This window comes from Gymnoscopelus braueri (assembly GCF_963280865.1).
Source record: "Gymnoscopelus braueri genome assembly, chromosome: 19".
In the NCBI taxonomy this organism is placed as follows: Eukaryota; Metazoa; Chordata; class Actinopteri; order Myctophiformes; family Myctophidae; genus Gymnoscopelus; species Gymnoscopelus braueri.
The window spans coordinates 19,893,904-19,919,852 of record NC_137621.1 but is presented as its reverse complement, the minus strand read 5'-3'; the positions used below and the strand labels follow the sequence as shown (position 1 = coordinate 19,919,852).

Below are 25,949 nucleotides of genomic sequence, written 5' to 3'. Positions count from 1 at the left end.
AATGCACATGATACCACGGGAAAACTACCACAGACGAGTCAGACAAGCTCAAGATGTCAATTAGGGTCATATACACCACCTGACCAACGAGATACCTGTACTAGCACAAAGCTCAGGAGCTCAGCAGTCTACGCTGAGGGCCAGTGTGTATTGTCAATGCGAATTAGGTCAAGACACGTTCTGCCTGATGGACTTTTTTTTTTGCTGCATTGTGTTTTGACATCACATGCTGCACTGTCAGGTCGGTCAAATCATGATGATAAGGCAAGACTTCCTAAAAGAGGCTCACCTCACAGGAAATAACAGACCAAACATCCTGCAGCTCTATCGCGCCATATCAGCCCCCATTGTGGGCCTACAGTATATTAAAGTTTGGGTCATTGCAAATTTCCCTTCTACGGTAGCGGCGACATGGGGTGATAAGGCAGCTGGTTTGCAATTATCACCGCAGGAAATCAGCAAGTGGGCTTTAGGCCAAGCGCTGGTAAATTGCTAATGACAAAAAAACACAATGGAGACATGCCGGCGTTTGTGTTCTGTGGGCCTCTGCGGTGGCTGGGCCGCTGAGTGCTGAGGTCAGGACAATCTCATATGCCTCCATTTGGCCTCCATTATGTTACTCTAGCTGTGCAACACTGCACTGCCGACTCCAGAGCTTAACTATGGTCACACAGTGGCCTCACAGGCATCTGCATGCCGACCAAGCCATAGTGTCCACTGTCCAGTGTGGGTGCACAGTACATACACATAATAACTTGCTGCTCTGGCCAAGCCCCATTATAAACAGCTGATGCAAGAGGTGTGTATGTGTGTGACTGTATGTATAGGTGGGTGTGACTGTTTGTGTGTGTGTGTGTTTGTGTGTGTGTGTGGGGTGTGTGTGTGTGTTGGGGGGGGGGGGGGGGATTCCTAGAGATCACCAGAGAGGCATATTTGGCAACAACAGGGAAGCGGTTTTTGGTATCGTCAGCGCTGCTGTTGAAAATTTAACTGACGCTGTTATGTGTGACAGCCAGATAATAGTCCTCTAGTGGTGGGCATTAGCAAGGTGGTGCACAATGTGTTCAGAGACCATTCATTCATGTTATCAACTTTAAGTTTTTCAAAATATTTTTAACATCTCAGGAATATATCCAGGATTAGATACATTTCAAATTTTAAAGATACTGAAATCATCATACATACTGGGGAGCTCAGGCATGGTAAATACTTTCGTTGAAAGTAAAATAATTCAAATTATTTTAAATGTATTGTTTGATTCCCTTGATGTTTTTATTTCTCACTGCACTTTATACTGCACATATATTTTACACATGTGTAAGGCCAGACAGCATGTTGCATCTGCACTTCCCTGTGCCATTTGATTTCTGTGCCATAACTAGCTTTATATTTATATCTGAGACATGGCAAGCATTTTTGTAGTCACTGGAAATAAGAAGATACATGGCTTGTCATAACAGAGGCGATCAATTAGCTTTGATACACAACAGCATTGTAGTTACACCTAGCTCTGAGTCTAATAGTTTGACTCAGGCCAGGTGTGACTGCTTTATGTAAGGCGCTTTATGACTAAATAAACTAAATAAAGCTTATTTTTATATAATACTTTTCAAAGTTCCCTGTCTTCACATTGTCTCTATGCTACTACACTACAGCTGTGTTTCCACTGGAATAGAAGTACATTGCTGGGTAAATAAGTTATATACATTGCCAGCATAGGCAGTTGGAGAGGCATTCCCACATTGCCCAACTTAGTCATTTGACTGTTCCAACGTTAGATCAATATAAAGGGTACAGTACTTATTGAGGTATCAATTAACACATTGGCTGCCAAAGACGCATATCTGCGTTCTATTTTATCGCTCGCCTGGCTGCCAAAGACGCAGATCTGCGTTCTAAAAAATTGTTATTTTTCTTTTTTTTGACCCAGAGACCAAGGAGATATGATTTATCAAAGATTTAAACTCCTATCCACTTCCTTGTTAACTTAAAACTTAAAAATTCTGTATCTCGGCTCCTGAGTACTTTTTTTTTCAATGAAAAATCTCTGGCAGGCAACAGCTAAAAATCTGAAATAATTGGCAGCCAATGTGTTAAGCATGCAAGACTAGGCATTTGGGGATGCTAAAATATGTATTTGGGACTAACAGAAACAATAAATATCCATCTGCAGGCTGGCAGACGGTCTAATTTACTACTACTCTGGTCGCAGATCTCTGTCTCTCTCTCGCCCACTCCCTCCCTACGCACACAATGTATTGAAATGAGTTACGCTACTTTAACTCGCATCATAGCTGGACACCAGCATATCTTATACCAACATTGCTCTTTTCTGTTGCAGGCAGCCTCGCTGTCACACATGCTCTCTTTTGACCCAGTAAACACACACTTGCTCTCTTACTATATGCAATGCTTTCTCAACTCAACATCAACCGGCACACACACACGCTTTCTCTCTCCCCACCAGTGCGCATACAAGAGCTTTTTCCAGCAAATCTCTTACACCAACATAGCTTTTATGAAGCATTTTGTTGATAGGACAACAGTTCATACAGTAGGACTAACGCCTCTTACGTAAGACCCGTCATGACGCATGACTCATGATGGTACCAGTACCAGCAGTGACACTTAATTCACATACTGGGATAACAATGCAGGCATTCTGCAGTGATATACAGGAATTCAAAATCATTGCCTGTTACACAGGACGCCAAAATTAAATATACCAGCAATTTGCAGACATTTTAAGCGAGTGGGAATGGGGTTTACTTTAAGCCAGGGGTCGGCAAGCAAGTTTGGCCGTGGGCCAATTTCTTTCTAAGGCATTAGATGGTGAGCCAGAACATATAATCAAAGGCTAATTTAAGAAATTGATAGTTAAAAAATGTTACTGGAACTCCATGACAGACTGCCTTATAAGACATACATTTGTGATGAAGAGAATGGATCAAATTAAACGAGCGGCAGGTGGCATAATAAACTGTAAATGAGCGTTTTTTTTCCCACTTGTGAATAATGAATTTATTGGACTGCCTATGTAGTGGACAGAGCCAAACTCATTCTAAATGAGATAGTCATCATTCAAATAATTTTATGATTTGACATACTCTCATTATTATTGCCCCCCCCCCCCTTACATTAACACATTGACTGCCAGAATTATTTCATAATTTTTTAGCCAGTGCCAGAGTTTTTCATTGGAAAAAAAAAAGTACTCAGGAGCCTAAATACAGCATTTTTAAGTTTTAAGTTAACAAGGAAGTGGATAGGAGTCTAGATCTTCAACTAATCATATCTCCTTGGTCTTTGGGTGAAATTGGAAAAAAAAAACATTAAAAAATAAACGTAGATCTACGCGATTGGCACGTGGCGGCTTTAAAGCGGTTCGCGTAGATCTACGTGATTGGCAGTCAATGTGTTAAAAAAGGGTACATTTCAATTTTTTCCTCCAAAATCGATATTTTTTAATAATCAATTAAATCGTAGTTCCATTAACTGTTGCACGGACCACATGCACCTTGTGAGTCGTGATGACCCTAGTTTCACTCCGACTCCCGTAATGTCTCGCATGTCTCCCTTCTCTCTGACCTCAGTTTCCCACATAATAAAGCAAAACAAACTTAAAACTTTTCCTTGTATAGCTAGGCCTGTTTCAGCATTATCAGTGTTGACACTGGAGGGCTGAGCCATCATTCACCTCTACACTGGCTTCACATTAGCTTCATCCACTCTGTAAAATCCCAAATGGCCCCTTCCATTTGGGGCCAATTTACACTCTCAGAGTTAAATGAATAATGAGGATCTTACTGAGCACAGTATTTGCTTTACAAGGATACAAATACCAGCCTAATGTCATTCAAGTAAAACAAGCCAGAGAGAAAAGTATCCCTGTTACATCATCACCAGTTCCCTAAAGATAGATGGATTTAAACTCTGTCAAACAATAGCTATCTAAAGACTTTTAATTCTTGTCAAAGGGAAACATATCAAAACGGGCCGGGTTTAAGGATTCATGTCTACGGAGAGAGGGGAATGGCAGATAAGACACATTTGTCCAAGTTTGCCTCAGTGTCTGTCCATGCTTGGCTCTGGTTGACGTTGATACTCGGGAAGGGATCAATCTCCGGCCCTGTCTAAACACCACAGTGTGTTGGTAGACCCAGCGGTGCCGAGAACGTTTTTACAGGGTTCCCAGGGAGGGCATTCTACGTAGTTTCTTTATTATCCATTTCCGTTTTGTTTGTCATCCTCATTTTCGTGAAGATTTGGTTTTTATGTGTTTTTTTATGAGCCTTTATTTTTTTAATCTCTCCACCAATTTCGTCCCTTTCATTCCGTCTTTCTTTTTCTTCTCCTAAATATGCACAATAAACATACGCACGCTTTATCCTGACTTGACTGGCCTGGCGTTGTGGTATGGACTGGATAAAAGGCATCTCCATGAGAGGCTTGATAGTAGAGAACACCATGGCCCATTGGCACAATGTGACACTAACAGTGACCTGCAGTCCTGCACTGCAACAGAGTTTCAGAAAAGCATGCGGCTGCTTGGGCGGAAGTTTGGGCTCTCATGTTGCTATTTAGAGACGGTTTCCTAGATACTCCAGCATCCTCTTCTCATGGCGTGTTCGTCATTCCAAGGCACACCAGCAGTGTTTTCAATATTTTAAATTGAACTCCAAACACTGCAGGTCTTGTAAGTAAACCCATAATTCCCAATACGTAAGAACCTTACGCTCCAAATGTGAATTTTCCACTGGAGGAAAATAATTTATAGTTTTCTGCGGTTAGGTGATGTTCAAATGATGTTCAAATGATGTTCATCACCTAACAAGTTAGACAATGCAGGGTCACACAGGGCAACATGACATACAGGTATGTGCGTTGGCATTGTTTAACAAATTCCCTGCCATTGACGGAGATCTCAGTCATTTCAAAAAATAGATTTATTTTTTCCCCCACACAGAACCAGGAGATCACGTGATCGCAATATCCACCATTCACTTCCTGGTTAGCCTTTTTGGAAAAATGCCCTTTTCTGTACTCCCTGGATTTCTTCTGCATTTTTGACAAGACATGCTATATTCAACAGCCAATAACTAGCGAACGGGGGGGGGTCGTGATGATTTTTTTTTCTCTCTGCGGAAGCACAGACAAAGCCTCTGTGTTTAGCAACGATCAGGGGATCAATCATACTGGAGATAGACCGTTTTTGAGAATCCAAACGAGGAGTGCCAAAAACGGTCCGGACCGTTTTTGAGAATCCCAACGAGGAGTGCCGAAAACGGTCCGGACCGTTTTTGACCCAATTTTATTTTTATAATAAAAAACGGTCCGGACCGTTTTTGAGAATCCAAAACGAGGAGTGAAAAACATAAATGAAAAACATATTTATGGTTTTTTTTAAGTTAGGGGTGTACAATGGTTGGTCCACAATATTACTTTTCTTTAAGTGAACTTCCATCATTGTGATGACCACTGTGACCACACCGCCCACTTCACACTGGGTGTGATTATTTTTAATATTCTTTTCCGAAAATGAAAAAAAAATTATACAATAAAATAAATGTATAAAATAAATGAAAAAAGTGTTAAAAACATGTTAAAAATTTAGTTTGAAGTTATAATGCGGTTGTATAGGAAGGGGGCGTGTCTGATAAAATGAATATCAAATATCTAAATACTGAATCAAGCAACTTAAAAACTGTCTGGGGGGCTCACAAAAGCCTGAGTGGACGATAAAATGACCCAAAGTTTTTTTTAAAGTGAAATATCCCTTTAATATCTCCATTTCTTTTTAACTCTTTGACTGCCAGAGTATTTTCATAAAGTACTCCCCCATTGCCAGCAATTTTTGTGTTTTTTTTATTTTTATATTTTGAAAATTTTCATGAAAATAATTGATCAGAGTGTTTTTTAAAGACGCCGCACAAATCCGCCACCAGAGAGCAGCACATGATAGCTTGATCAGCTCCTGGTGTCACTGTTACCCTTCTTGGGCGATTAGACAGGGAAAACCATGAAAACGGATGTGACGTCCTCCCAGATTGTTTTGATCGTCAGAATTACGTTGTGATACACGACGGCGATGACTGATCGTCACCCAGACCATAGATTATAGAAGAGAAGCTGTCCGTTTGTCCGTCATACCGTGTGAAAAACCGTTTGTTTACCTATTTTGGACGAAATGACCGGGGGAAAATAATCAAAAACCGGAAACGGAACCCAGGACATGAAACCGGATGCAGATATGGGTGAAGTAAGTGGAACTCGAGAATAACATTGAATTTTAAGCAGCATAGCGCGATCAGAGATTAAACAATGAACGCAAATCCAACGCGTCTAACGCGTCAATGGCGTGGGTGGATTAAGTAGTTATTGACGCGTTTTCGAGTCAATGGCGTTTATAGAGTTAACGTGGTGGAAGCGAGCCGTTTTCGGCGATCACTCTGCAATGGAGGATCGCGTTAGAAATATTATTGTTCCAGGCGTTAGTCGGGACCCTCCGCCGGCTCGCACGCACGCTTTGTTTACATGCACTTCCGCGTCGGGGCTTCTACAGCACGAAACGTATCAACGTAAGTGGATGGAAGAATAGCAGGCACTGAATATTAATATTTGAATAAACCTCTGGCACCCAATGTGTTAAGACCAATAGATTAATGAACTCACAAGGCACCACACGCTTCCCATCATAATAAAGGAGTCAACACAATCTGGCTATACAAATACGGTAACTTAAGAGTTTTTATGTCTGATCTCAAGGAATCTGCCTTTATTTATGGGCACCCCCCCCCCCCGGGGTTTGAAAAGAATACCCTTGTTGAAGAGAGACAAAGAGAGAGTTAGTGCACTTTATAGACACCTTGACGACTGTTGCCATCTATAAAAACAGTCCAAGATATCAGAGCTTGTGTATAAACAGAAACCAGTAGATTCCATCACCTTATCTAAACAGCTACCTTGCTCTGTTTCACAGAGGAAACACAAAACCAAGTTAGACAACGGCGCAGCGCCATAGTTCCAGGGAGAGAGCGGAACTATGAATCACGCATGGAGCAGCTATGTCCAGAACTAATCCATTAGTGTTAGCCATAGCCCTGTCTGACTGTTCACTATTAAACAGACCATTAAGGGTGACTTAATTCTCCATCTTATGTTTAGATTCCTTTAAACAATCCAGAGAATAGCTAAATTCACCAGGGCTGAGGCTCCGTTACATCATGAAACCAGAGCGAGAGAGAGAGGTTTGTTTTTGCTGAAAAAGTGCACAAGCACATCTCGAGTGCTTCCTTCCATTGAGTGCTATTCTGAGCCTCTTTCAGGCTGCTGAGCATGGCAGGCTCTCTTTGGCTTTTAGTGCTGGGTTGCCTTGGCAGCTGGGGCTACTCCAGCTCTCTGTGAGCTCTGCTGATAAGCAGGAGGAAGTGGCTGTGCCAGAGAGAGCGGTGTGCTGTGTGGACTTTCCACCCTCTCGTGCTTGCCCTCTCTCTATGGCTACCCCTTGCTTCACCATGAACTGCAAGTATCGCTTCTGAACCATTGCCAGAGCGTTTTTGTTGATTAAAAGACGCTAAAACCTTAATCCCGGGTCACACACCATTTTCCCTCCTCTCCACTGGTGGTGATGTGATCTTGGATTATGTAGGCTTTAGGCTTGGGCGGTATCAAGGTTTACATTATACCAGGGTGTTTGGAAATCCAGAAGGTATGATTTTCATTACGGTAAAGAATACAGGCACTCCTAGACGTGGAATCATGAACATATTGCCACATAACTTTATCTTCTTCCAACTACAAAATAAGTTTATTGGCCACATCATTTAATTCAACTGCTAGTCTGTCACCACTAGCCTCACGTCATCAGAGTTGGCTGAACGTAGATGATGCCACTTCATTCTTCAAGTTGAACCAGCCTGAAATGTCAGTGACAACTCGAGCTGAAATACAGGCCTTTAACCACTTTGAACCCAATCTGGAAACCCATTCCCCCCCCAAAAAAGGGAAAAAAGATTTTGTCCCCCATTGTTTTGCCTCTGGGGGCACTACCTCCTTTTTTGTGTAAAACAGGAACTCGGTTTGGCTCCTCCCCTTTCTTAGTCCACTTCCTCTCAGAAGCTTCTGTGTTTATTCCTACTAACAACATCATTACATGTTTATGGCAATAGTGGCAGTAGTGACTGATTCTGCTGTTAGCAGAATCTGTCTTGAGAGATTGCTTTGAACCCGGCATCCCAATTTTGGTGAAAATGTTAATTAACATTTCGAAAAAGGTTAAAGAATTTACAAGTGATATGATGTGTTGTAAGCTTGCAGAGCGGGTATTTTTGTTATTTGTCATGCGACCAAGTATATGGGGCTTAGTGGTTAAGTTTAAGCTCAGTGTGTGCTTCTTTTAAATGCAACAAGCAAGCTACTTTCCTCTTTAAACCACACAAATACAGGCATACACACATAGGAATGCAGCTTATAGTCTTTGTTACATAACTTTCATCATCTGTTTGAGTAAAAAAAGAAAAAGAAAATGTGCAGTTCTATTTTAAGAAATTACTGACACTGCTGTCATTGTGAAACAGCACTGATCTCACGCACGCACGCACACACACAGTGAAGTAATACTTCCAGGGTTTACACTCCCTGCCATGTACGGCGGTAAATGAATAGCGGAATGAGTCACAGGTGTGTTTAGAGTGCGTGGGGGGAGGAGATGTGCTCCCGTTGCTAACGTCCTGTCATCATTCCACGGCTCTGCTTCCAGACAAAATGACACTAGCCAGTGTGTGGTGAGTTTATGGGTCCAGTGACAGGGATAGGTGCTGCTGGCCAGCTATGTGACACCCTCATAACCCTCCCACCCTCCCAGTCTAACTTATGAGGTTCTGATCCATCAGTGGGAAGCCTACTGTAGCCGGGAGGCAGGTTCACTCAGGGTTCAGACAGTGGGAAGAGTCATAGAGTTATTATACTAGCCCTGTGCCCCGTGGCCAGAATAAAACATCTGGCTCGGAAGCATCAGATAAAATCATTCACGTGAAACGGGACAGTCCTCTCCGTCTCCTCTGAGGGCTCTGAGGAAAAGACAGAGATCTCCCTAGACACAGAGCATCCCTTCTCTCCTCTGGAAGACGCCAACATAATTAGGATGTACGTATAAAGTGCAATCTGTGGAAGCAAATGCTCTTTTTTTTTACCGTTTGGCCAACCCCTGCCACTGATGGTACAGATGGGAGAGAGAGGAGGGAATGAAAGTTCAGCCAATAGCTACAGTACATGTGACATTATTATTATCTGACAGTATGTGGATGGTGAAGGGAGAGACGAGGGAATGATGTTCAGCCAATAGCTACAGTACTGTACATGTGAAACTGATTTGCAACTGTGACGTCGGGGGAACACGGCATGCATCTAAGCCTGTCTGCCGAGTGATTCTAGGAGGTAGCCTTGTACCGACGGCACATAAATGTTACCTTGCATGCAGTGCTCTATCCTGTGCACGAGCTGGTAGGACTTGCAGCGATCCAGCAGGGTCCGGATGGCTGGAAGAGGATCCAGAACAATGGTCTCGGGGTGGGCATCAATGTAGTCCTGAAATAGACAAGCGCACATACACGCACACACGCCAAACAGTGACAGATTAGGTGTAACGTTAAGCAAACACAGTGAAGGGGAACACCGCAAATATAAACACTGAGAAGAAAGAGAGGTCAACATGGCTCAGTGTGTGTGTGTGCGTGTGCGTGTGTGTGAGACTGTGACTGTGTGTATGCATACTATGCCAACGGCTCTATGTAGGTTACATCATTCTATCCCGGCATGGCCGGCTGTTAGGTCAGCATGAGGTTTGCAGTTTTATGTAATCACGCCTTTCATTCTCTCGTCTTTCTCTCTACCACCCTCCTCATGCCACATTTCTCTCTCTCTGTGTGAAGATCTCTGCCAGCCTTTCCTTTCTTGTAACGTACACTCACGCACACATAAACACTGTCGTCAGGTGGTGAAGGCCAGCCCACACATTATGCAGACAGTCTGCCTCCTCACACCACCGCACATCACCGCACTGTGTGAAACACCAGTGTCGACACTCTCCTCCAACACTAGTTTGATGTAGCGCTGGCTGTAGGTTTTATTTCAAGCATCACATACACATGTAGCAGAAAGAAAAATTGTACACGCACTCGCACAGGCTGAGCTGTTACGCAACACAAACAAGCTGCCGTCAAAAAATAAACCCCAAACTAATCTTCGGGTAGCTTTACAAGAACATGCTGTGGGTTTGGGCCGTCACTCACTGGCCTTTGCAATCTCTTAGAAATGTGGTGAAAACAGAGAGAAGACAGTTAAGACTCCTCCATGGGGAACTGAGCGCTGACAGCAGGTGTTTGGAAGGAACAGAGGCAGATGTTTGCCAAGGAGGGTCAACCGTTTCCTCTATTTTTTTGGAGGATTACTTCCATGGAATATCTGCTTCCCAAGATAGAGTTAGAGTGGAAACATGACACGCCAGACAAGAAAAGAGACAGAGAAAGCATGATAATCTGCATATGGCATTTTGAGGGCCAAAAACACTACATTTTAGTCAGTAACTCACAGTAGCAGTAAATATTCTTAGCATTTGTTTTAGTGTGCTTTGAGGATGGAGTGGGTGGGATTTACAACCTTGAACCATCATCATAATCTGGATAGTGTGAGCCGGTATACTAAAGTATATATAAAGTATATGTTCAGATTGCTTCCAGTGATTGTCTAGACTTTCTGGCAACCACTGTATTGTCCTATGTGACAATCTTTACCCAGCTGCCGTCAAAATAGGCTAAAACAAACCATGACTAATATTTGCAAAACTATCTACTAGGTCTACAGAGTGGCTCACACCTTAAAAGGGACACTATCACGATTTTCAACATTCTGTCTCTCTGTTGTAGAGCTAATGTTCAATTTTAACAGCCACGTGTAAGTGAAGACATATTTCCTGTCTCATGCACTGGTTGCCTGCTCCTACACACCTGTCCCAGTAGGTGTGCAAAAGGACCTTTTTTCACAATTAACAGCCATAAATCTGAGCCGTGCTCTGTGTGTCTCTGAAATGCAGCCAGAGTTGTGCTGAAATGTTTTCTCCAGTGATGTCACTGACTGGTCTAAAATCCATAAATGTGAAAATTACAACCCGTGGGCGTGCCTGGTGGCTCAGCCAATTAGTGCACTAACAATATGCTCCGTGTGAGCAACGAGGACCCAAGATTGAATCCAACTCCCATCTTATCTTGCATGTCTCCCGCCTCTCTCTGCTCTTGGTTTGCTGCCTCTTTACACTATCTGAAGAATAAAACATAAAATGCCAAAGAAACTAACTAACTAAAACTACCCTTGGTGGCTGAGATGTCATATTTGTTCAGTTGAAAATGACTTTTTTTTTTCGACAGACACTGTATAAAGTATAAAAGTATAAAACAGCCGTTAGCTCCCTAAGACAACAGAACTCATTTTTTTAAAATCCATTGTTTCAGCTTTCGATGCTTATTTTTGAAGACGATGACCTATTGTGTACCTGACACTATGGCAAAGCAGCCAATCATGTTATCAGTGCTTCATGTGTGTGTAAGTGTACGAGAGGGTGTGTCTCCGTGCATGTGCTCATGTCAGATGAGGTGTTGGGTGTTAACGGGTCAATGTTCACCTTTAATCTGCCTGAGAGGTAGTCTCGCATAGCCAGGAGATTAGGGATCTCCACCGACCGATACGTAACTATGGTGACATCTAAATTCAATGAAGTTGCTAGAACGGTCGCTAACAAACCTATGCCCACGCCCACTGCTTTGAAAACAAATCACGTCACCGTCCCAATATGAAGGGACAGTGATTTAGATTTCTGAATTGTTTCCATCCAGTTTTAGCAACTACACACAGGCTATATCTACAATAACTTATACCATATACAGTACCATTGATCATGTTGCTCCAATTGTTTGTATTTATCCATGTTTTAATTCATATCTATAGGTCCTGTTTTAATTGCGCATTTTACTTCTTATTTCGTTTTTTGCTACATGTGCTGCTGTACACTAAAGGCGGCTTTCCATATACATGGACTTACCTAGCCCCACCCCACACCGCCCACCACAGCAACGGTTTCCACTACAATGAAGTGGGTAGAGTGGTGTGTAAGTGGTACTAAACTGGTGCCTAAAAAGTACCCAGTCTTGGGTAGGTCTGAGCTGGGCTAAGCGGGGCTAAAGCTGTGACTGCTACTGATTGGTCGGCTCACAGCTGTGTCTGTCCACTCAGGTCTCTGTAAAATGTAAACACTACGGTAGCAGTGTTGCCATGTCCACTTATTATAAGCGACATTGGGCTTATTTTTCTGTAAAGTTGCTTGTAAATATTGGTAGTACTTTTACTCCACTACAATTATCTGAAAACGTATTAGTTACTAGTTACTTTTCAGATATAAATGATTACATTATAAAACATACATTAACCACTTAAGCCCTATTTTATACCTAGGCTATTTGAAAATAGCCGATCTACAAGCTCACAACGCATCGCATCATTGTAGATCTGCTATTTTCAAACATTTTAGTACTTACTTTTGGTACCTTAAGTACATTTTGATACCAATAGTTTTTGTACTTTTACTCAAGTAATTCCAGACTTTCACTTGTAGATGCTTCGGATTGATACTTTTACTTAAGTAAAACATTTGAGTACTTTTTCCACCACTGCTTGTTTCTAAAATGTAGTTGATTATTTGGGGCTTGTTTCCATATGTTGTTGAAACCAGTGGTTCTTAAACATTTTCATGTCAAGGACCCCCAAATTAATATGTATTTGTCAACATTATATATGTATATATATTTTTTAAATAGCAGATGCACACACTCACAATGCGTCGCATCGCTACGCGTTGTGAGTTTGTATATCTGCTATTTTCAAATAGCCGTAGATAGTCGCTTCTTTTGGGATCGTTTTCATAGACCCGATTGCTTATTTTTTTCTGCTAAACCTGGCAACAATGAATGTGCGACGATACACGCTAATAATGTTTTTTATATAAGTGATGGCAACGTGTTTAGACACCACACAGGTCTTCCCAACAATAGCGAAGATTAAAGTCAGGGTGAACATGGCCAAATAATAACTTAAGAGCCAAACTAGCTCTGAGGAAGCACGCTAGCATTTAGGCTAACCCTGTAGCCTGAGGCTAAGTTGGTGTGTTAAAGAAAGGGGCGTTGATTTCCTTCGGGAGGGGAGGGTGGGGATTTTGCGAGTGGGGACTTTTGTGCAATGGAAACGCAAGACATTTTGAAGCGGTGCGGTGCGGTTCTGGACTGTACTGGACAGTGTCGTGCTTAAGCTGTGATGGAAAAGCGGCTTAAGAGACCCTCATCTATCCATCTCTCCTTCCAGCTATCAAGACTGAGATAATCGTGAGTGCTTTGAAATCATATCGCTCAAATTGTTGCCTCGTTTACAATTACATTAAAATAACAATAGCGAAAAGAGAAGATCTTCAGGCTCCTGATGTGACGCGCTGTGAGCTTGTAGATCGTATAATTTCGCAATTTCTGTACGCTACCATTGTACAATAAAGTATAAAACAGGGCTTAAGTGGTTAATCCGACTAATCGATTTAGCCGATTATAAAAAATATATTAGAAGTTTTTTGTGTTGATTTGTATAAGAACTAACCAAAAATATATATAAAAATACCTTGCTTCTCGCGTATTACATTTTGACTTGAGCATATTCACACAACACATACATATAATGTTTTGTATTTGTTATTTTTTATGCTATGTTGATGAATTGAATACATGATGTCAATTAAATCCACTAGCAGCAAACTTGCTTATCTTTAGAATCTTTTAATGTGGTACAACTCTTTATTTCTGGGTTATAGCCACTACAGGAAAACAGACATGGGAGAAGACCTCAAGAGGCGGCTGTTCATAGCTACAGTGGAGTCAGTACTGCTGTATGGGGCTGAGACATGGACCCTCCCAGCACAACAGGAAAGGGCCCTGGATGGAGTCTACACAAGAATGCTGCGAATGGCACAGACCACATCAGAAATGTGGTCCCCTATGGGGACCTACCACGGGTCACAGACAAAGTCAGAGAGAGAAGGATGAGGGCACTGCGTCAGGCACCCAGAACTAGAGGCAAGCAAACAGACACTATGGGAGCCAACCCAGGGCAAAGCCAGGAAAGGCAAGAAGCGCACCACCTACGAAGATGCACTGTGGCGCGACAGATTAGCTAACAACACTGTAGAGCTCAAGACCCTGATGTTAGATAGGAGAGTGTGGAGGGCAGCGATCCACTAATCCCGAGTTGGTGTTGGCTAGACAACACTCTTGCATCGTAGCCACTACCCTCAGGGGCCGCAATATTGTCCTTGTTCGCCATGTTTACAGCAGAGAAGCAATTTAACAATTTCAGATCATATACATCAGGTGCACAGTAATGGTGACCATAGTAGACCGTGACAGGCCAATGTTGTTTGCCTGCAAAACGTATAAATTGGAAGAACAAAAAGAAAGGCAGAAAGGGGATTTTCGCTGTGAATACGTATTGTAAGTACTATTAGGCTATGATAACCATCAACAAATAAATAAAATGTACATAAATAGCATCCCTTAAGTTAAGATACTGATTCATGGTATGCTTGAAACTGTTATAGATTGTGAAGTGCAAGCATGAATGGCCTTCATCCACATTGTTTGTTTCACATTCTGGTATCCACACCAGACCAACAGTGGTGACTGAAACCTCAAGAAGGGTGCACCTAATAAGCAGAGGCCTACCTGTACTCTCTGCACCAGCAAGACAGACTGCGAGTCATTCTGGTCGGCCTCCAGGATGAGGTCCGTCAGCTTGTGGATGATGACGTCCAGCGGTCCCTGCTCCTCCAGAGGCTGGCTGAGATCCAGCTGGGGATACAGCCAGAAGACCAGGTTACACAGCAACAAGGACACATTCTATGGTATTAATTTATATAGACTTTTTCCATCCAAAACCTCTCAGGCTGCTAGGAGACAAGCCAAAACCCTTGGACACATCCGATCCCGTCAGTGGTTGGCTGGTTAAGATTATCTTGCAGTTAGCTACAAGATAACAATGTAGAGTCGGGGAGAGAGAAGCCCACACGATAATGTCTACCAGTATCGCTTTTCTCTCACCATAGTATTACTTGACAATATAGATAACTAGCTAACCTAACAGCTGATTATTATTATACTGATTTGCTGTGTACCTTCATACTCCTGGGAGGATGAAATCAATTGATTCTGGTGTGGTGTCTTCATATTCTTTTTTCTATCGCCACCATTAGGCCTAACTTTCCTCTTGAACACAAGATAAGATCAAAATCTAATGGGCAGGCTCAGTGCATAACTGTTGTCCTGGGTTTCCAGAAGGTGTCATACCTGTTTTGTGTTCCAGTTAATTTGCCCATGGCTACGTTTGATTGTCTCAGCAGCAGATTTGAACCAGAAGCACATATTACACCTTCACACATATGACACCTTCATATGTGCTTCCGGTTCAACTCTTCTCCGGAGCCAATCAAACAAAGCTATCGGGAACAATGGTGGAGGAAGTCATTACAAAATGCAATGTTTGGTACTAGACAGCTCAACTTGCATCAATGTATAACAAAACAGTTGCTATTCATGGAATGAATGAATGAGCATTTCAATGATTTTTAAAAGATGACAATGGTGAACGTTAGTTAATCTGAGAATTTCTAAATTAACTCATTCACTGCCAGGCTATTTCAAGCTTGTTGATCCATATGCCAAAGGCATTATGGATCAAACGGAGAATTTTTTTTCTCCGTTTACATTTTAACATTGAAGTGGATGGAGCATTAACTTTTTGAAAATCGTTTTCTCCTAGTTCCTTTGAGATTAAAAAGAAAAAAAAATAACCAAAAAAAAAATTAAAAGTTTTATTTTGAAAAAAAAAAGACTTCATTGGAACTAATGGCACACTGAAAACGGCCGTCAAAAGACGTCATTGTCACTATATGAGTTAAGTGGCACTCTATTGAAAAAAAAAACAGTGATCTGAAATTGGAGCACAGTCTCAAAGCGTATTTGAGAATGTACCCAGATACTACAGAGAGTGTGGGGGTAACGGGAGTGGCTGATTTATCTGTACGCATTGATTAGATTGTTGCCCAACAGGTATGTAGTCACACCTAGCTCAGTCTAATTAGTTTCAGGCCAGGAGTGACAGCGTAAATCAGCCATCATCCACACCACAGCCACTAATAATAATGATCTAGTAATCATAAAAAAAATATATATATTTGGTATCCAGGAATCAGAACAGTATATGGAAACGTTCACCGTTGTTATTGCTGTCAGTTTGAAAGTGTCTTTAACATTGGAACAACTTTCAACCTGGCATTTTTATTTAGGGTAAGTCATAATAGGCGAGAATTTCAAAAAAGTTTCATAAAGTACAAAAATAGTGAAAATAGCTAGTTTTTTTGTTGTTGCTATGCATCATACGATGGAGTACGTATATAGGGCTTAGGTAGTTACAAAAATGCTTATCACTTTGTAAGGAAGGAGGACAAAGATCAACTTCATACAAAATGTGAGATAGTTCTTTCTGTAAATGCCCCCTACCCACCTCCCCCATGAACCATCACAAGTTGCCTTGTGGCTCATAATTAGCAAACTCAGAAGTGCCAGTTCCCAGACTGGCACTTAGTAGGAAGGAGAATTGCCAGGCATTAGATGCACAATGGCTTCTGTTCTGCTGGGGTCCATGCAAAGCCCAAATCACAAGGAGCCCCTATTGTGATGCTGGCTGAATGTGTCCAGTCAGTGGGATGAGAGGGGGGGGGGCGGACGGGGGGGACGGGGGGGGGGGGCGGAGGGGCTGCCCTCCGTATGTGAGAGAATGAGTGAGAGGATGTTTAAAGTTTCAAATCTCAAAGTGTTTGTGGTTGTGACTTTGTTTCTAATATTTTTGCTGGCGGATCTAGAAGGTCCTAACTGTATATACTACGAGGCAGTGGGGGAGTGAATAATGAGAGAAAGTGTGTGCGTGTGTAGCCGTCAATGGGCTTGCCTCCAGCAGAGTGGCCATGCATTTCTTAATTGAAGAAAAGGCCCGCTGATAAAGCAGGGCTATTTTGAGATGGCCAGAAATCAGCAAAAAACTGACCAGACTACAGAAAAACTGCTGTGATATGGCTGGGGAAGCCCTGTTTCTCTCACTAATTATGCTCGAACTGTGAAAACAAATCCCAACACAGCAATACAAGACTGCATTCAGGAAATACACCAGAGTGGTCGTGGGATATGTAGTTACAAACATTTATCCATGTAAAAAATTGCCCAGTGAGTGCACATTAGTCAGTAGATGCAAAAATGATTTGATTCCAGTGTGACTGTTACGTAACGCAGCTGTACACCCATTCATTACCCACACACAGCTAATCAGCAAATGGGGATCTGACTAACAAAAGATAATTCAGTTAGCTCGTCTACAAACACAGGTGTAATTTAGGCAGGACCCCATAGTCCTTTGTTTTGCCCAGACACTATGCAAACTCAGAACAAATACACCTTAACCACACAGATGTGGATCAATGGACGGCTCAGACAAGAGCACAACATGAAACTACAGTGTGCGCTTTATGGCTTTGGGAGGTGGTCAGAGCAACAGTCAATGTGGGCTAGTTAATCATTCTGAGAGGTGTGTGATGGATAGATTACTAATTATTGTACCCTTGGTCGTGCCCTGAAAAGTAAATTGTACAGGGGGTGGTAAACTTGTTAAATATCAATCAACTTTAATGTCAAGTTCTTTATCAAGATCCAACTGGTGACCATGCAATATCCAACTGCAGTTTCCACATACATAAGCCAGTTGATAAGGTCAGTTGACATTAAGCATTGAGTAAAGGTGTCAGTCTTATCTAGAATCTGACATGCTTTGAGTGTTTTCTATACCGTGAAAAGACTGAGCCTATATTACACATGACCAATGCCATGCTGTACGCACAAAGACGAGAACACGTGTTCAATCCATTTAGACCGCAGCCCCTTAGGATCCATCATTATGCCTCTGTCTTTACGCTATGGAAACACATCCTCTCCAGTCTACATCTTGCTTGCAGTCTCCATTCCTCTCGCCTGTAGCGACATGCCTTAGAACCCGTTCACAACCACCACATGCAAATATGCAGCACAAAAATGTAAACATTTAAAATGTAATAACGAAGTATTGAAAAGATAAGGCAACAACTCTAGTTCAAACCTCCTGCAGCCTAAATCCACATCAAGCATGCCATTTGCACAGCAGTGTATTGACTCTGATGTGAAAAGCCCTTTAGTTGAAAAGGTTAGAATAACACAGTAAACGTTTCAAGTGAGTCACAGCGTCCAGCTGTCAGGGTGTAGGCACAGAGATGTAAGGATATGCTGGATGATGAATAACACACATCAGACACTGCCATGACCATAATAGTACAGAGTTGAAAAGTCAACAGCCGTAAAAAACTCTTGTCACATGTGGAGACGCTGTAATATTAGGTACTGCTGTGACCACCAATGGAGACGGGACTGGACTACAGCAGCAGCATGAGGGGTAAGGGGACATGGAGGGACATGCACTGGTAGTAGGTGACCAGATTGGGCATCGACCACAGAAAGGCAACCGTACCCGGTTTTCGTTTCTCAGCCTCTCTGGCTGACTGTGTGTGGCCCTGTGATGTAGAGTGAGAATGGCAGCGGACTTGACCCTGCTCCCCTGAGGACGCGGGCTTTTAATGTCAAACCTACACAACACAGACACACCAAAAAAAAAAGGACTCTACACTGGGGTCAAAACCCATTACAAAGGACACATGCGGTTGAACCTCGCCTGTTCCCGTGCGCAGACCATGTGACCTCGCTCTTAAGCTCGTCCAAAAAAGCCGATGGTAAAGTCACGGATGCTGCGCTAAATTCTAAAAGCAGAAATGTCAGCTGACGTCTCTGGTCGTTCCTCTGGGACAGTGAGCTAGCGGCGGGCCTTGGGAGTGATGAACGGCACTCAAAACAAACTGGGTCCTAGAGGGAGCGACGAGGTCAAGGGCGACATATTTTCGGCCTTCCATGTTGTTTCATGGAGGGATCGTGCCATTCCCCAGGGAAATCTAAGAGAGTTTTGATCTACAGAACCCATACAAGTGCACATCAGTTCTCAATACAATTGTGTGCCAGTGTAAAGGGACACAAAGACTTACTGTCTGTGCTATTGGCCTTACGCAAAAGTCGCATGAGGCCAATAGCACAGATGAAAGTCCTCGTCTCTCTGCAAGGTTTTGCTACATGCAATGGATGAGCACACTACAAAGCTTGTTAATCCATCCATTTATATTTGTACCACTTTGATAGTATGTGTTACACAAGTTAACTCTAGACTGACCTGGCCCTCTTCCTGTTCCAAAGCCAGTCAAGACTGGAGTCTGTGAGCAGACAGCCACATGATGAATGATTTATTTTGGATGACGATGTGGCACTTGACACCCTGGTGTAAAAGAAATATGTGCCTAAGCCAAATTGTGGCTGCTGGCCACATTTCACATAAAGGAGCAGAAGGAAAGAAGCCTTAAGGTGAATTTCCAGCAACACCCTGTGTGCAGAGTCAAATTGGGAGCCAATTAGGCTCACAATCTCCCTGGAGCCCATTAAGTAATTAGACTTGTCTCAAAGCTGAATCACTCTCCATTTCAGTGGAAGAACAGGCTATTAAAAAGGAATTTGCCCCTCAGCTTTCAAAAGTGCACATCCACTTCACTCATCACAGACAATATGCTAGGTAGTCTCTACTTTATCAATGCCATAAGTCCTACGACTAGGCAGGCAGAGTCCCAACAATAGTTATACCTGCCTAGTGCCTTGTATGCTGGCTGAAAACAAAATGGAGAATCGTGAAGAAAACAGCTAGTAAGCGAAGCGTGTATGCCATTCCCAACGTAATTCTTTTGTCGAGTGCTCATCTTGGCTCACTGTGTATGTGTAATATTTTACTGCAAATGCATGACTTTTTAAATCACTTGAGATTCAAGGACATGGCAGACGCGCGACATCGAGGCTCATGAGGCGCACCCGAATGAGCTGCTCCGTGCCGAGCAGGCACTGAAAACGCACTTTCAGAGTTGGCGAGCGGTGGGGCAAAACAAGCTCTCCCTTTGCACATCTCAGCCAATCACAGCAACTGAGAATGGAAGATTTTGTTGGGAATAACATACACATAGATGGTAAGCCAAAGTTCCTGTGGCAGAAGATTGGTGGGATTCCTACTGTGGCAAGTCTTTGATCTGCAAGGACTGCCTCTACTCCAGAACCAATGGGAAGGACTCATGCTTAGAAGTGAGGGCATGTTGTAGGGGTATTTATCTGGGTCCAAGTTATGCCAAATCATCACAATGTTGCTCCTGTAAAGATTCCTCAATACCAGAGGTTGTTGTATTTTTATGACTTAAGTACAAATGTGCAATTTGAATGAAACAGGGCAGACAAGAAGGCACGTGGTGACATGATTCCACCTGAGATGATGATGTAACACTATTCATGTATTGTACTCATAAAATATTGACAAGACAAGCAACCCCTTCCTTATTATGCATGAGTCGGTATTGGTAAACACACATAATGGCTCTGTTGTAGTGATTGCTTGTAACCCCGTTTTAAGAAAAGGTCTCCATCATCTGGTGTTCAGATTGCTGTTAAAGGTTAAGCCATGTAGCTGTAGGTTTGTGGTCTTAGGACCCAATTTAAATTAAGCTAAGAAATTCAAAATATCTGTGAGCAAATTGCTATCTTAGGGAACAGTGGAATACTACAGAATGTGTTCTTAAGAGGATCTTATCAAATGTTGGTCTCCACAGATTCAATCAGTGGAGCGAGATCCAGTAACCTTCCGGAAATTTACTTTGGATTCCCGAGCACTTGGCATACAATACAACAGTAACTCAATCAACATTTTCTTGCACAGTACATTCAAAACAATAGCCATCTGCCTTGATGGGCTTCACTTGCTTTGAGGGCACATCGGCTTGCTCCAGCCTAAGCCTGGCGGGTTAATCTCATCAGCTCTGTGACAGACAGACTAATAATATAAGGAGTACATGGAGGATGGCTCTCATGAGCTCAGGGCAAATGAGTCAGTATTGATGAGGTTGTGCCGATCCTTTAGGAGAGGGAGTTAGAACAGAGGGCACATATAACGAGTAGGTGACTGAGATAATGACATCTGAAAACAAACGAGTGTAGTAGACCAGTGGTTCTCAAATGGTGTGCCAAGCCACAATGGAGTGTGTCTTGGGATTTTGTGACAACCACACATTATTATTATTTGCAATGTGTACAAACAGTTATGAATTATTTTTAAATTTACTACACTTTGTGCAAACTCATTTTCCAATCTAGAGGCCAAAAACAGCTCATCTACAAGCTCACAACACGTTGCGAAACAACACATTGTGGATCGGCAATTTTTGCTATGAATATACTGTAGGTGTGCCTTGAGATTTTGACTTGCCCATTGGTGTGTCTTGGGAGCAAAAAGTTTGGTAGACTTAATGCGGTGTTCTGTATGAAACTTAAAGAACCTACTTTTTGACTTTCTTTGTGCGTACATGCAGATCGTTTTCCCACACTTAAAATGGAAATATAAATGAGCTCCCAAAGGCTGCCCGATTTGGCCATGATCTGCTCAAAATAGGATGATGTCATTAGCTAGTACCAAGCCCTCCAGAGGTTACAAATCTATCTATCTATGACACAGTACTCTGCTCCAATATGGTTCAGTGAGTGCAATAAATCACATTCACAAAATAAATCTTTCATTTAAAAGAGAGGGTGTCCCAACATTAATAAACCCATATTATTATTATTATTATTATAACCTTTTAAAAATGATCGCCTTGGATGTAAACAGAATCAAACTCTTTTAGGAATTTCACCTGGAAAATCGCATTGGTCGTCCGTCGATTCATCTTTACTTCTCTGCCTCCTGCAGTGCTGATGACATACATTAGGCAAAAGTGGGTACGAGCTGTTAATTTCCCTGACATTTTGCCTAACTTGGGCAGAGTGGCATGGTGATGCACACTTTAACATTTAAGCCCTACAATACACTTTTCTTATATACTCCAGTTTGACCTGATGAAGAGCCCAGCCTCGAAGCATAGTCAATAAAATGGAGCATGTCAGTTCTATTACTCTTCAGTTCAATATACTTCGTCATAGGATAGTGTAAATAGCCAATCTACAAGGTCACACCTCATCGTGATGCAACGTGATGTGAGTGGCTATTTTCGCTATAAAAAAAAGACATGTCAATCAATATTCATGGCAGAGAAAGCCTAGGCTGCCCTAGCGCTTCTGATATCTGGTCTAGAGGGGCGGGGTTTTAAATCTCCGGAGCTCCCATTGGTTCACCGATCTGTGTGCACGCCGCCGTGCCCCTCCTCCTCCCCCAATGTGCAGCATTGAGAGCCCTGACGTCACAACATTTGGAGCGACACCCAATGCACTGGTTGGTTGGGGAAATGAAAGGTTGACTCCCACTTCCTATGCTAGGAACATCAACAGGCTGCTCCAGGCTCTTATTTTTGAGCAAAACACGAAGGAAAATAAAAGCCTGGAGATCGAGGCTAGAGAAAGCCCAACTGACCTCAGACAACTGAAAAGTGTCTTAGGCTTAGAGAAGGTTCACTAAAACATTAATACCATCGATAAATTAGATAAAATATAAATGGTGGAAATAAATTATCCATTAGAATTCCATGGAAAATTACGTATTTTCTGATTGAATTTTATTTCTTCCCTGGATGGCTAAAACATTTAGCTCTTTGGGTTTTGTAGAATAAGCAAACAAAAGGTCAGAATATTTAAATTTGAGTAGATAACCACAGGTGTTTATCCATGGGTACACTGTTAACTCCTAAGTGTCAAGTTAACTCTTCAAGTGTACATAAACAAGTAAGACGCGCGAAGCGAACGCAGCCCTCATTTTTTTTTTGTCTTTTTAAAATTGTTATGTTGTGTATTTACGGACTTGTAATCCGTGTTATTTCACCGTGATGGGGAGAGCGTAGAGAGAAAGTCACGTGACTGCCTCCGCCTCGTATTGAATGTACACTGTTAACTCCTAAGTGTCAAGTTAACTCTTCAAGTGTACATAAATTACCCCAAAAGGGTCCATTTGTACACCCTCAAAGTTAAATTAACACTACATTTTTAAACTGTGTATTCAAAGGTTGAGTTGCTATCTCCAAGGCTGCCTTGTCTATCAGACCACAAGGACACAAGTGAAGGTTTAGTGACTGTCTGGGTCAGAATGGATAAATGATCTGGGCAAAATACTCAACAAAATCCTTGTAGAGAATATAGGTCAGGTCAAGGTTTGCGGTTCCATAACATTAATCCCCCAAACCAAACACCAAGGCCCTATATCTTAACTCACTATTTCAGGGTCAAATACTGCAAGTCCTTTTAACATTTTCCATGACCTTGCCTCTATACATGTCCATCCCTCTGCCTGAAACACAGCATCTCTCATCTTTAACCACTTGAGCCCTATTTTATTGTACAAAGGATAGCAAAAATAGCTCATCTACAAGCTCACAGCATTGTGTGACACGTGTCGCATTGTGAGCTTGTACATCGACTATATTGGATTTGAAAATAGTTTAAATGTTTTTGCCAGGTTGAAAGTGGTTAATATAATAGGTGGTGGTGACAAGCTTTATACTTAACATACAGCCTTGCCTAACAATGCCAACGTTTACAATGGATGCCACTGTCTTCCCCGTGAGATGCCTCGTCTGTGACACTGCAGCCATCTGACTGGCTCATCTCGCAGGCTGCTTTCACCAGCACAAAAGAAAAAAACCTTGTGAAACCTGCAGGCATCTGTCATTTGCAGTGACAGCCCAGCGAAAGACAACAGGTAGCCCTGGAACTCTTGAGATCTTGGAGCTGACACAAAGGATACACTGCAAAAATCCTGAGTGTTGATTTAACCCTGGGTCCTTTTTTTGTTTTTTTGTGTAGTGACCTGTTCAAGTTCTGGATACCACACTGGCTGTGGGTAAGGATCTACTAGTCTGTCTCCCAGGAGAAGGCTTCAGTGCTGGGAAACAAAGCCCTGCTTACTTTGGGACTATTCCCTGGGGTCTGTTCTAAAGATATCTTTAAAAAGTTGGGGGGATAAAAAGAACCTCAAAGAACTAAACCGGCTGCATAAAAAAGAAAAACAGCTCAAGATGAAAGAATTAGAGGAGACATTTAAAAAAAAAAAAGTCTCTGGTTTCTTCCTTCCATTCCGACGAGCATTTTAACTGAAAAGCACCTCGTAAAGGAAAATACAGAGGCTAAGACTTATTAACAGTCATTTGAAAAGATACCTACGGTATATACAGTGCGTGTTAGCCCGTGGATATAATGTATGATGTACAAACACGGTCACACCCACCAAGTTGAAGGATGATTATTCAGAGCCCAGGGAAGGTGGAAGAGATACTATACAGTAAATTCCTTAGTGTTAGAGAGACCACCGGCACCTCAGTGTAAGGTACAAGTATTAACCACTTAACCCTATATACTGTACTTTGTTGTATAGTGCAATAGCGAAAATAGCTGATCTACAAGCTCATGTGTCGCGATTTGACATGTTGTGAATCTGTAGATCTGCTATTTTAGATTATTAGACAGTTAGTTAGACAAGGTGAGTGCTACTGCCACTAAACTGATGTTTATTATCTGACATCAGGTGCATAGGAAGGTATAGGGAGCAGTGAGGGACAATACAGACGGCAGGCTCGGAGACACGAAGCAATAATAGGCTGCTACATTACACCCTCCAAAAGGCAAGGTGTGTTGTTTGTACTGACCACTAGTAAATCAACTGAACTCAGTATGACGTCACCGCCAGAGCACTGTGACAACTGAGCAGATTCTCTGAGCTTATTTCCGAACATAGTCCTATTTTTTTCCATCTACACACTAAATCTCTTCGGCAAAAATAACCAATCTACAAGCTCACAACGCAATGTGTTGTGACTCGTGAGCTTGTAGATTATCTGTTATCTGTAGCTATTTTTGCCAAATGTTTGCCCCAGAAAAGGAAGGCTAGGATTCTGACTAGCTACAGAATGAACTAGAAAAGTGTGTTCCTCGGAGCACAGGTCTTCCTTTGCCAGGCCGCTTACCCAGAGCCCACAAACTTTGGAAGGCAGTCTTAGCCAATTGTAATGGGATCTGAAAAATCGGTCTCATAGTACCGATTTGCGTGATGTTCGGACAAAATCTGTAGGAGTAATATAAAAAAATCTGCCTCCTAGTGGTAACAGGCAGATGTGAAAAATTGTGAAAGATTAGCTGCTCACTGACGGACAGGGGCGAAAACATAGTCTCGACCACGCCTTAGGCCTGGCGGAGACAATGAATGAAATTAATGAGTTGGAGGAAGGCTGAAAACTAGTGTGTGTGTGTGTGTGGGGGCAGGCGGGCGCGCCCGTGCGTGTGTGTGTGTTTAACAGTGGAGAAACCAGTACTTGTTACACTTGTTTTCCTTCTGGTTCTTCATTTTCATCAGCCCAGTGATTTAAAGGGCAAGACCACTTTGGTAGAGGTTAGGGTTGTGTAGTTACCTTGCCATGGTGTAACTCCAAATCTGGACAAGAAATCAAAAATAATTGCTCCATTGACTCGAAATTGATAATTAAAAATATGCTCCTCATTGACATACATTGTACGGTAGTCACTCTTTTAGCACATCAACAAACAATGCTGATTCAGACAATTTAGAACATCACCAAACCCAGCACTGTTCCTGTTCCTGTTGATTTTACTATTTGAAGATCCAGACCAGGTTTTCTTCCTATTAAAAATACCTAAATCAACAGGAAGTTGAATTTTTTTTAAATAAACCGT

The 25,949-nt window shown here is 42.3% G+C and overlaps 1 protein-coding gene across 2 annotated transcripts in view; it reads right to left on the bottom strand.

The window, feature by feature from the left end:
• LOC308074245 (inositol-tetrakisphosphate 1-kinase-like) overlaps positions 1–25,949 on the bottom strand; it is a 46,046-nt gene that overhangs the window by 12,569 nt on the left and 7,528 nt on the right. For both annotated transcript variants that reach the window (XM_080413618.1, XM_080413619.1), the window contains exons 4-5: positions 14,805–14,930; positions 9,468–9,585 (exon numbers count right to left, since the gene is read on the bottom strand). In XM_080413618.1, coding sequence (XP_080269744.1) covers positions 9,468–9,585; positions 14,805–14,930 — 244 coding nt within the window. The remainder of the gene's footprint in view (positions 1–9,467; positions 9,586–14,804; positions 14,931–25,949) is intronic.